Source organism: Apis florea, unplaced genomic scaffold, assembly GCF_048593485.1.
Source record: "Apis florea isolate Af1SG1 unplaced genomic scaffold, ASM4859348v1 contig_2897_pilon, whole genome shotgun sequence".
Lineage (NCBI taxonomy): Eukaryota > Metazoa > Arthropoda > Insecta > Hymenoptera > Apidae > Apis > Apis florea.
Window position 1 is genome coordinate 4,266,846 of NW_028256665.1, and position 13,244 is coordinate 4,280,089.

The following is a 13,244-nucleotide window of genomic DNA, read 5'->3' on the forward strand; positions in this document are numbered from 1 at the left end:
TCTCTCGACCGATCATATTAATTATTATTGCATAAAGAAATGGCATAGCAATATCGTATACGCATGAAATATGCAAAATTGATCGGTCTTGTATCAATTGAATTAGGGCAAAAAGCGTTTATGGAGAGAAAGTATAAATGACATCGGGCACGGTGTATGCCTGTTAGTCGTCACGAGCTGCACGCACGATGCATTACCCTCTACACGTGAGTATACGCTAATACGATCCTTGCTGGCGAGAGAAAGAGAGAGAAAAAAAAAAGGAAAAGAAAAAGAACGTTTCGCAATCTCACGAAGATGATATTCGTCCTACATCGATGACCAGTGTGTGGTAACAGGGCTACTTTTTCAAACGTGAATCGAGAAAATTAATTTTCGTTCCGCTCGCCTCTAACGACGCCCTTAGGCCAATTTTATATAATCCATATTGTCTTTTTTTCCAATGTTACGTTTGTTTAAATTGTCAGTCCGTATTATATACGATGTATATTTGAATATCGCGGCTCTTAAAGATACTTTGTGTGAAACCAGATGAATATCATCCATCATTAATAATCGTTAAGAATTGAGACACGGTGCATCGCGTACAGTGCAGAGAATCTTAAGGTGTAATAAATCTAGAGAAGATGCCGGCGAAACTTCTCTACCTTGTTGTTGTACAGTTGAAATAATTATTACTCAATTTTCTTATCACAGTTAGTCCAGAGAAAGATTTGATCGAGATCGTTAACAATAATATCGTACAATTTCCATATCTCGAATTTAGAATTTGTCAGCTGTGAAAAATTAGAAATGTACACTTGTGCGTGCTTTTTTTTTTAAATTTTGATTCTATTCCAAAATTTCTATTTTTGTCATTTATAACATAACATATATTTATATTTCTATCGATTGAAATTTTTGTACAATCACCTCAGCATTTAGATTAATTATAAAATACAGATATCTGGCAATTGCAACCATTGTATTTACGTAATCTCGATAATTTATTACGATTCGTAAACAGCAGGACAACCAGTTGTCGCCACATGTACGCATGTCGAATAAATTTTAATGAATCCATCTTCCACGACCGATTCTCGCCTGCATATTCGCAAGTGCATGTCCTTGCGCAAAGAAAGGATTAAACGTTGCATAATCGTGCTAATTACGATCCGAGGGGAACAATATGATACAGTGTTCGTATATATGAGAACGTGTTCTACTTGAATTCAATGCAATTAATTGTAAATCTATTCCATCAACTCTTCGTTGTCGATAAAAGATGAAAATGAGAAGAGGTTAATTGTGCGCAAGATCGTGTTTATTATTTTCTCAGACATTTAATTGAAGAAAAAAAAAACAAACGCGTGTATATATAATTAAGATTAAGATATTCCCGAACGGATGTTTTATCGGTTTTATTGAACGATCCATCGTTGGAAGGAAATCGATGTTTATATTGGAAAATTTCGCGTAGGTAAAAAAAACGTGGATTCTTGGATTTTATAGTTTAAATCGCGATAGTGACCATTCATAAGGTGAGGGTATAAATCGTGAGTGATCACGTACGTTTTATTACGACCGTAGAAATTAACCTCATCAATGAATAAACCATGAATGAAACGGGATGTAATTTTAGTTACTGCCAATTGGTACGTGTCGAATAGATTTATATGATATTGCTCGTTTGCGTAATCTACTTTAACTACTTCCAACTATTTTTCCTGTATAAATTTCTATTTCAATAGTCAATTAACTAATCATTCTGTTTGGAAGAATGATGAAAGAAGTATGAAAGTGTGAATCGCAATAGGAAGGAAAAATTTTTTTTTGTTTAAACATAGATGATTAAACAATGAATAAAAATGTTTCATGATGTAGCGCGGAAGAAGATGATGGGAAAAGGAATTTTCAAATTATGAATAAATCAAAGAATAAGTTAAAGAAAAGAAAGAATTGAAATGAAAAAAATTTCCAATACTCCAGTTTTATATATCGTAATTATTCTTCCAAACCGATGATTGAAAATTATTCCATCTGCTTACACGCGAATATTTTCAGAAAAGAAATGATTAAAAAAAAAGAAAAAGAAATACTTTCTAGTTCCTGAAAATTATTTCAATTTAATCGCAATAAAAGAAAAAACAATGAGTAACAATCGAACAAAGTATTATTTTCTTATATACGAACCGCGACGAGTGATGTACAATAATTGCAATCCATTTTCTTGCTTTCTTTCATGCGTGTCGCATATTTCGAAATCAATGTTATATAATCGATTATTTTCTCGATTACTCGGCTTTTGTTCTCCTGAATACCAGAGATTTCAGGAAGTAATACAAGTTTACCGCGATTGATTGATTCGTCAAGCATTTCATGCCTCGATAACGAACACCGTGAGAAGTAATGAAGAAATACATCGATGAATTTCTGTTACAATGTGTAAATGAAACGTGAAAGAATGTGACTACTCGTCATCGCTTACGATCGTGTATCATAAATACAAACAATGTAAACAACACGGGTGGGAAAAATGAGAGAAAGATACGTATACTTCCAAACTCGATCATTCAAACTCAAATTCTTAATTAATACAACTCGAACTCTTAATTAACAGAACTCGAATCTAATCCCGTAACTCAAGTCTCGAGACTAAGTAAATCGAAATTAACCTAGAAAGAGGAAATTCCAATTTTTCAATGTGCATCCAAATCTTGTTAACTCGAAAATTAAATCAAAATTAAAAGAAATCTTTTCAACTTCTCGATTTCGAAAAGTTTCTAGAATCAAAAAGAATCCAAGGATAATTTCTTTTACGAGCACCTCTTAAATCTAGATCAATCCTTGCGAAAGGACAATTCTAATTTTTCAATCGAAACGTTTCGAAAGATTCTTCCGATTCTCAACGATTGTTCAAAATTTACACAATCGGCAATAGTGGTACATAAACTGTGTCACGTAGGAAACAGTGCGTAGATCTTCGGGTTTGTGCGTGTACGTTTCATCCATTGCACAATCACAAATAAAACGTCGTATTGCGGTAAATTACCGGGCTCGCCATCACGAGCCCATCATTATCCCTGTTACGCTAGTTCGAGCTAGGATTTTCCTGGATCTGGAAGGAAAGTTATCTATCGTCACTTTTCGCTTCACTTCGATTTTCCCTTTCTGGTTACAGATTGTCGTGGTGTTGACGAGCCCATGGATCCTTCAGGACGACGTGCACGCAGCGAAAAATGGTCTCAGTAAGTCGATTGTTATTCGTTCTGGGAAACGCTTTTAACGATCATCGTGCACACCCTTGAACCACTTCTAGAACAATGGGGATTATTTTTAGAAGGGAAAATTCTGCGAAACGAATACGATCGATTATTTTCTTCTTCGTCGCAGAGAGATTGCAAAAGTTTAAATCGAAATTAACAAGAAAAAAGTTCAATTTACGAATCTGTTTTAATTTTCATTCGATCTTTTGCTTCTACCTTTCGAGGCTTACCTTTTAAACATTTCCTGATAATCTACTCGGCATGTTATGGTTACGTTGGACAACAAATTTTGCCAACTTTGCAAACTTTTTCCCCTTTGTTTTTTTTTAAAAAATCTGCAAAAATAGCAACTATTCTTTCAAAATATAAATCTAATAAATATAAAAATATAATTGGAAAAAAACTTACAGTTTATTTTAAATTAATTTTTAATTATGAAAATATATTCAAATTGGGTCTAATTTTTGAAACTATCTTTGAAAAGAATTTAAAGTAAATTTTAAGTATGTTAAAAAGTTTCACTATTCGAATTCTAGAAGAACGATATTAAAGCAATAACGCTTAAAAACCACTTTATTGCGAAATAGGTGCCGAAGTGCTGACGTCTTTCGCCAGAAACATCGCCTCGGTCCTATCAACGACCTTGCTCAGCGATTACCAAGACTCACCTGTGAACCACTCATCGACCAGTAACCTTCTGAAAAGAATTCAGGATGCGCAGCCACCGTTGGAGATCGCCACCAATCGTTCAGAAGGATCAGAGAATGCCTCTTTCGCTCGCTATCCTCGATCCACTCGCGAATCTTCTTCAAACGAGGGAGAAACAGCATTCCACAATCCTTTCATCCTAACAAATCCTCCGCGCTATTCAAAATATTACGAACCAGCGTCCTATAAACCGTATCAATTCACCGTGAATGCAAGAATTCCCTATAACGAGGTGAACACGCCTGAAAATCTTAATATCAACACCAAAGACAATTCCGTCAACGAGGATGTTAATGCAACACCTCTCCATTACCCTTCTCCTGGATTCGGATACAAACCCGTCAATCCGTTACCTAATCATTATGTCCAATTAGGTGTTCGCCATCATCGTCTCCCGACTCAGAGACCCGTCGATCCTCGGCAACATTCAACACCCGAACGAGAGATTGACACAGAAGATGAAAACGGGAATAATAACCAGGTTGCCAGGATAACTCGAAGACCGTATAATCTCAATTATCGTGGCTCCTTTCATAATTCTTATTACGCATTACCGTTTCAAGGACAGTTCTATCCCAGCGAGAGACCCGTGGTGGAAGGTGAGGATCGATACGTGACTAATGGACGAGATGAAAGCGATCGATTGGAAGATCAGAATCAAGGTCAAACTGCATTAGGGGGCTACGATTACGGACCTCGTTTCCATTATGGATTACCTCCTTATCACGCTTTCCATCATGGCTTTCCCGGATTCTATCCCCGCCCCTACAACGACACTTTTCATCCAGGATACAACCAGGAGCAGGGCGATGGGAATGGAACTGGTCCACAACCGTACGGTCCGCCATTTTATCACGATCCCAAGTTCGCTCCTCACCATCAACCATTTCACCCAAATTTCTATGGAAGACCCGTTCAGAATCCAGGCGAAAATCAAGGAAATCCCGAGCAAATCGTTGCACCAGAAAATGGACAGGGTAATAACGCCACGTATCATGGCCCGCCATTTGGATATCCACCACCTTACGGACCTTTTAATTTGCACGCTTACCCTTTGGTGCCATTCGGTGGATATCGTTTCGGATTCCACGATCATCACCTGTTCCCAGGGATCAAATCCGTTCCTTATTTTTACCATCACTTTCCACTTTCGTTTCATTGGAATCCGTACGGTGACCATTATTACAACCATCGACCCGTGACGACGACCGAGAAGCCCGCGGAAAAGACTGTCAACTCTGAGAACTCTGAGGCATCAGCTTCTAACAGCGAGGCTGAAACGTTGTCCGAGATCAAGTCTTCGGAGAGGACTCGATCTTCCGCTTCGAGAGGATATAAAAAACGCTTCTCCTCTGGATTCGTTGTTAAAGAGGGTAGCAAAGTAGCCGGGGATCGAACGTTGAATCAATTATCTTGACCCAGTGGACTGTAATTAATTTAAGTGTTTAATATAAGGAAAAAAAAAATATATATATATTATTTGTGTTACCATTTATACGTGTATTATATCTTCTTTCTTTCCTGATAATTTCCTTTAAAAAAAGAAGAAGAAAGAATCTACGTCTAAATAATCATAGAAATAAATCATCTATTCAAAAGGAGAGATTATTATTCATTTTTTAAATTACCATACTCAAGAATAATCAAAGTTATTTTTCTTAAAGCAATGCATTCTAATGCATTTTTCTTCTTTTTTTAATCTTAAAACGTTAGTCAACGAAGGAAGATCGTAAAAATACCAAATTCCACGAGGATTGTGATAGCGATCGATTCACGTCATCGACGGAAACAGTTTCAATTAAAAAAGGGGGAAAAGTTTCGACGACTTATCCGACAGCTTATCGGACTTATCTCATCGAAACGACACGCGCCAACGTAACGTAATCGCGCCGGCCAAAGAATAAACGTTCCCATGGCCGATGATATACAAAAAAGTTCCCATAGCTCTAGTTGGCCTTATCCTGCAATTACACGGGAGCGGCGTTCCTATCACGCATCCCAACTATCACGGTCTGATAACTTTCCTGGCCTTCCCCAAGAAAATTTCGCACACGCCATTTCGATCGATCCGACAACCAATCGCAAAATTCAACTAAAAAGACAAAACGAATGAATGAAAACTTGCCTTGTTTTGGAGAGAAATCTCCATCTGAATTATCGGATCGCTCCTTGGAGAACGGTAACAACGCAATAAAAAATCGATCGATCTATCGTTCAAGGCGAGGACATCGTGAGATAATACGTAACACGCGGAAAGTCCTTCGACATTGTCGATCGCATATTCTGGGGAAATAGCAGCCGATGAAAATGTGGGAGGGGCGGGAAGAGAGAGAGAGAGAGGAGAGAGGGAGGGGGAAAAAAAAAGGATCACGTAACGTAGCGGAATTAGATTTTATATGTTTTTAAAAGCGATGATCGAGGCGAGGCGAGGTTTATCGTTGGAAATCGCTATGAAACGGAACAAATTTTACATACTATTACATTATTAGTTGTTTCTGAACAGGTTTCTGATCCTGGGAAGATAGGCTTTATTAATACGCGTATTATCAGCAATATGCATAAAAACCTTGATTGCAATTAGCGATGGGATCAAGTTTGATATCGAGAGTGAAATTCAATGTGGAAGGTGGTTTACTCGATGGGATTTAATTATTATTCGCGTGAGATGATTTTTTTTTTTCATACTTTCAAACTAAAGTGAGGATTATGCAAGATTGGTTTCAAACTAAAAAAAAAAAAAAAAAATGACGATTTCACTCGATTTCGATATTATAAAAAGAAAGTTATCGCGAATATATTCGCAAATGTTTCGAATCAATTTGAAAATGTAAAATGAAGTTAAAGTTGAAATTATTATTTCTTTTTGTTGAACTAGTGATAAAAAAAATTGAGTTCACTTCGTGCCATCACTAATTACAATTTATATGCAACGTTACAATTACCATACAATTATATGATAGAATAAATTACAAATTACTGCGAACGAATATTAAAACGCATAGTATTGGAATACTAAGTGTTACAAAGTATATTTAATTACATATGATAAAAAAAAAAAAATAAGAAGATAATTAGAGTCGTGCAATTCTTATCAAGAAGATAAAATAATTATTCATCGTGTGATTCAATTGCGTCATTATTTTATTAAAGATGGTTCTGCGTATTTATTCGAATCGTCGATGAATAATTTATGCACCGCATCATAATTCTACTCGACCTATTCGAAATTGAAATTCTAATTTACGATTTTTGATATACGAATTTTGATATAAATAATTACATTTATCGCAATTATTTGTACGAGATATTCCATGATAAAAAACAATTTTCATCATGCTTGTTTACTTCAAATGCACAACAAATGGCATTAAAACAAAAAGAATACCGAGCATTGATCGTACGACATCTGATTTTTAATATCTGATTTTTTTTAATTCCCTCGCCTCGCCTCAGTTTTAAAAATAAGATATTACACATACACGCTTTATTAATCTACCAAGATATATATTTTTTAAATTAATTGGTGTTGAATATTGATTGACTATTATAAAAAGTTAAATTCTGGTTATTTAACATATAACATATCGTCTCAGAAAAGGATCGGGGAACGTAGCTTTTTTTTCGATCGAAATGATTCATCGACAAAAAGGAGAAGGAAAAAACTTGAAAAATGGATATCCCTGCGAATATTTTCGTCTCAACGACGATCTCGTTGGGTAACGTAACACTCGACGAGCACTTTACAAGCATCGCACATTAACTGCAATTAATGACAAACGCATCCTTTCCATGATCCCAATAATGTTGCAATCATCTTTTTCTCTTTTTCTTTTTCTTTTTTTTTTTTTTTTTCACGATTTCGTCCCACAACCTGCACCGTGTAATTTCACCATTTTGTAACGGTCCCCTCTTCCATGCTCCTGTTACGCAACCACACGATTTTTCTTCCTTCTGATCACGATTGCATCTCCTTTCATTGAATCGCGCATTCGTGCACGCATTGTCCTCGCTCGGACGATGATTAAATTGTTCGACTTTGTAACATTCGTTGAAAGTTCTCTTCGATCCTATTTTTTTCTTCTTTTTTTTTATCTTCGTGACGAAGAGTGGAAAATTTTGTGAACGATATTATCGTTGAATTTTTATATTTTGAGTATGAAAATGTATCATACACGCGATACATTCTCTATATTATACGTGAACAAATGAAATATTTTATACTGTACCGATCAATCGAATTGGGGAAAATAATTTTTCTACCTGGAAATTCTAACGTGGAATGATACTTGATGCAAATTGAAAATGTAAATATTATTCTGAATAAGTAAAGTAAAATTGTATACTTTTGATAATCGTTTGATAGCTGTCTATTAATCATCGATCCATTGAAACGATTCTGTCCATGTTACTTTCTTAAAGTCACTCCAAGAACTACATATCTACTTAACAATCCAATGATATATCGATGGTATCACGAAATAGTAGACCGTTTGAAATTCTTCAATTGAGAAAAGAAAAGAGGGATTCTCACTCTTTCGAAGTTGAAATTAAAACGAAAATGGTAATTTCAAGTACATTCACTATTCATCACTCTTCGTGAATCCGTGAAATTCTCCAAACAAAGAAGAAATTCTCTACCAGAATGTGTTTGAAATGGTAACAGGTCCTTGTCACGGAAACCGGAATCGGGCGATGCAAATGGAAATGACAAAGTTTTTCATCGCACATTGTCTTTCTCTTTTCCAGGCATAATACAAGTGGAGTTGGGAAACTCGGAGGTTTCTCAGAGAGACGAAAAATCGTGGATTGTTGGACGACGAATTTGGATGTCAAGGCGGTCGCCGGTTCACAGCACGTGAACACAAACGATGACCAATCCGAAATGGATGTTGCATCGGTGTTCCTTTCATAATGACGTATTGCATTCGCATAATCCCAGAGTAACAATGCCAGTCTTTGCTATTAGTGTTAACAGAGGAAAGCCAATACGAAGGCTGGGAAAAATTAGTGTGGGGGCTGTGGCGGAACACGCCGCCTTTGTTATAAAAGAAACGGAGACCAACGTTGGACAGACAGTGGTACTCTGTTGACAGATAGGGGAAAAATTAGTGCAATTCATCGAGGAGTTAACTGGCTAAACGTCAGCTGACCACGGATAATGGCTTGCTTGAAACTTGTAAGTAACGATGGAAAAGTAACCGACGAAGAAGAAAATGTTTGAGCTTCATCCCATCCGAGTTCGATTCGAGCTTTTCAAGCAAGTATTCGAGGAAATAAAATTCATTGCTCGAACGCGTTATTTTTAATGCTTCAACTAACGATTTCGAGTTTCACTTTTATTTAAATATTTCATTTTCGATGATTTATTTCGATGATCAATCTTTTCCAACGATATTGGTGAAGGAAGAATCTTTATTCAAATTCTATCAAAAATATTCTATAAACGCTTGAAAACTTTACACGTTCTCGACTGGAATTTTTCAGAATTCAAAATTTAAGAAATCGATCGATCGTGTAGTAAATTTCAAATATATTTGATAGCGAAACAGTGTCATCAATCAAAATATGTATGAGGCAATTTGTTATTTATTCGTGCATATTTTGAGAATTGGGTATATGTCTTTTTTTTTTTTTTTTTTTTTTTTTTAGTACACGATCCTGTTGCTGGCTGTCATCATTGGCATCGTTTCTGCGAAACCAGGATACCTCGGTGGATACGGTGGATACGGTGGATACGGTGGCTACTATCCTTACATTTACAGATATCCGTTCTATGGATACGGTTACGGGCATTATGGATACGGTAAGGGGATACAATGCATGAGATTTAATTTAGAACGCGTGAAACGTGCTTTCAACGTCAATGAATTTTTTGCAAAATTTTTTTCACTCCTCTCTTCCAATCAGATGTGATAAATTGTACGAAATTTTGCGTTATTGTTAAATGCTGATAAAATATTCATCGACGTTGCACACGAGAAATGAGATAGATAGATAGATAGATAGATAGATCAGATTAGACAAAACATTCATCGACGTTATTTATTATCTTAATCTACTTTTCCATTTAGGCCTCCCTGGGTATGGTTATGGTCACGGATTCTATCATTATTAATCGAAAAGGCGATCGTTTGGATACTGCGAATATACCCAAAGAAGATATATTTACATCTATTTTAGATTTATCGATTCTACTCTATCGAAATCTTTTTTAAGAGAAGTGTAAACTCCATATACTTTCATGATATTCTCAAAATTATCTCGTCGTATTATTATGTAATATCAAATCGATGATGTTTTTTTATCGAGAAAACTAAAAATTTAATTTTTATATCTTCGTTGAACACATCAATAAAATTTAGATTTTAATGGAAGTGTCAAGTTTAAGATAACTTCTCTTATATCTTATAAACCTTTTCTGTTATATATTTTTTGGGGAATAGCAATGATGAAATTTCTTTTTGAAAGCTCGCTTTCTAAAAGAATTTTTAAATATTTTCTTCTTCTCGATTTTTCTTTCCGAATGTCTCTGAAAATTTTATTCGTTTAAAATAATACATAAGCGAAATAAAAGAAAAACCCAAGCTCTAATGAAAATCTTCAAGAAACAATCAATAATTTCTCGAAATGTAGCAATGAACATTTGTTATAAAAAATTTTTTACAAAATTTTTTCATATGAAAATATATTCAACGATATTGAAATTAAACGAATACATAACGTAACATTGCGTGACCGAGAACATTAAATTCAAAGACAATATTTCCATGCAGTTTCATAATATTGAATCATGAATCGATGATAAATCATGAAAATGCATTAATGAACGTTGTGACATACGAGAAGAAAATAAAAATGCTGTTATTTCTTTATTGATTCTAAATCAGAAATTAAATTAGTGGAATCATATGTTAAAACCATTATAAATAAAATATACAGATTTTTTATTGAATATCTTTGTTTCAAAAATTAGAAATTAATGAGATATTCATATGTATAAATTCCATTTTTGATTAATTTATTTCAGACATATCGAATGAGCAACTTTCATCTCTCTTTCTCTCGAAGGAGAGATATTTAATGAAGAAGGATTATCAAACTTTAATATTCTTTTTGTTATTCAAATATAATTTTTGTTCGATTAATTTACATAAAATATTGAAACCGCTTAATAGGATGGTAATTAAATTTTATATATAAACGTGTTCAATACTGAAATTATCTGATCATTCCGTATGAGAATTAATTAATGAAAATATTTTCACTTGCTTCACACTATATAATATTCTATATTATATATAATATAATTTCTAACATCAAATGAATAGATCTAATAAATTTTTAAAAATACATCTCGATCGAGGACTCCTCCAAGAAATTTATTTCTGATTCAAGAAATGTTTAAAGGTAATCAAATCAACGATTATCTGATGAATAAATTAAAATAATAGTAAAATAGTATTTACGTATCCCATTTCAAGGTTTCAATAATTAATTTTAACATTTTATTACATATGATAAATATTAAAATTATTATACATAAAAATCTAACGTATCTTGAAAATGTCAAGATCTGCTATATAAAAAACTATGAAAAAATGCTAATGTCTTTTGAAAAAAGAATCTTTCGTTCCATCTTTCTTTATTCCAAAAAGATGATTCATATAAGAATAATCGAGTAAAAATTAAAATTTAAATTAAAATCACCTCGAATTTTAGAGCTCTCCGTGTCCAACCTTTAGCAATTGTCGATTTCAACTGAATACGAAATACGATTATCGTACGATATAAATAGAAACGTAACAACAACACGAAACTTTGCCTCGAGGCATACGAGGCGTACGAAACGAACGGTAATATTATTGTAATGGATTAAACTTGACTCAATGGAAATAATATCGAGTTTCAAACATTGAAAGTAAAATTTGGTCGATGAATAATGTGAACGATAAATGATTGTGATTTGAGAAAATTTGAAACGGAACCAAAAATTAATAAAAAATTATTAAATGCACTATTATATAATAAAGTATGCAAATATTACCAATATGAATCATAACTATGAAAAAATTCAGATTGATTTCTATTGATATTATTATATAGAGATTTTTCGAATATATATCATAAATAGAATTCCAACTTTTATTAATTTTTAATTTTGTAATCTCATAAATGATATTTTACATTTATATCTTATCAAAATTTAACTATAATTTTACATCTTTGTTTTTAATGCTAAACTTGTTAGATCTGCTCGCGGCTTAGAAATCTTCAACGTGTTCAATTGCACAACGAAGCGAATTCATCATCGTTATATCTCACCTCTAAATGTTGTCGAAATATCATCGTCCCCATTCAATCGTCAAAAATCAGAGAAAAATTTTTTTCAAATTTCCTCTTTAAAAATCACTGCACCATCGATAATACACCACAACGATATATTATTAAATCCTTTTCAAACGCATTAAACTCGATTCAATCTTATCGAGGAATCTTTAAACGATGCATTCGATAAATAAAATTTTCACGAACAGATTTAATCTTAATATTGAAAGATATTAAAATAATAGAGATTGATGAAATCCTGTTTCTTTACGTATATTCCTGTTTAATTGGGCAACATTGCGATTAAGAGAGAATGCATCTGCGGTGATCCGTATGTGCAGATGTAGAGGTCATCCATGACTTTTCAGGTCATCCATACTTTTACTTTGCCGCATAGTAAACCGCAATAGGTTTTAAGTGTGACTTTAACAACCTGCAAAATTTCTTCAGGCTGACAATTTTACTTCCTTATAAAACAGATATTTATCTTTTCATCTTTATATTACTTCGTTTAAAATGAATTAATTATATTTTCGACCTCTCTTATAATATCAACGCTCCTTTTTTTTTTTTTTTTTTTTTTTTTTGTTTTATCATCCATATTAAGATGATCCGGGTATTCTAAGATGGGAAAAGAAAAAAAAAAGAAAAAATTGGTCGGTCGTTGTTAGCAAAAACTAGAGAAATTTATGTTCTCTATCTTCGTAAAATTTTAATGGGACGAAATTGTCGAGGTCATCGTTTGGAATGGATGAAACTTTAAAATAACGAACGAGATTCAAGCTGAGAGGCTCGAAAAATTTCTTTAATGTATCCTAAATGCCAAAGTTAATTGTAAATGTCAAATTGTAAATTTTTATTCGTTTAAATTAAAGTATCCGGATCGTACGGATGAAAGAATAAGCAAAAATCTAACAGGGAATGGCGAATTTACGATTATTTAATTCGAAAAAGAGAAGTGGAATT

At 33.7% G+C, this 13,244-nt stretch overlaps 2 protein-coding genes and 1 long non-coding RNA gene across 3 annotated transcripts; 2 read left to right on the forward strand and 1 right to left on the reverse strand.

Moving 5' to 3' along the window:
- Nucleotides 1-167: 167 nt before the first annotated feature.
- Nucleotides 168-5,448, forward strand: LOC105736769 (uncharacterized). Its single transcript, XM_012493063.3, has 3 exons — nt 168-206; nt 3,161-3,227; nt 3,833-5,448. Exons 1-3 carry the CDS (start codon nt 189-191, stop codon nt 5,368-5,370), a joined length of 1,623 nt encoding a protein of 540 aa, XP_012348517.2. The 5' UTR covers nt 168-188; the 3' UTR covers nt 5,371-5,448.
- Nucleotides 2,079-4,023, reverse strand: LOC147657740 (uncharacterized). Its single transcript, XR_015291877.1, has 3 exons — nt 3,914-4,023; nt 3,476-3,580; nt 2,079-3,294 (listed from the first exon to the last, which is right to left on the reverse strand). It is a non-coding gene; the product is annotated as an uncharacterized LOC147657740 (long non-coding RNA).
- A 3,256-nt stretch (nt 5,449-8,704) lies between the features above and the next one.
- On the forward strand, nt 8,705-10,327 carry LOC100868739 (uncharacterized). The gene is made up of 3 exons (XM_086907481.1): nt 8,705-9,129; nt 9,603-9,756; nt 10,025-10,327. Exons 1-3 carry the CDS (start codon nt 9,112-9,114, stop codon nt 10,066-10,068), a joined length of 216 nt encoding a protein of 71 aa, XP_086763607.1. The 5' UTR covers nt 8,705-9,111; the 3' UTR covers nt 10,069-10,327.
- The last annotated feature ends 2,917 nt before the right edge of the window (nt 10,328-13,244 follow it).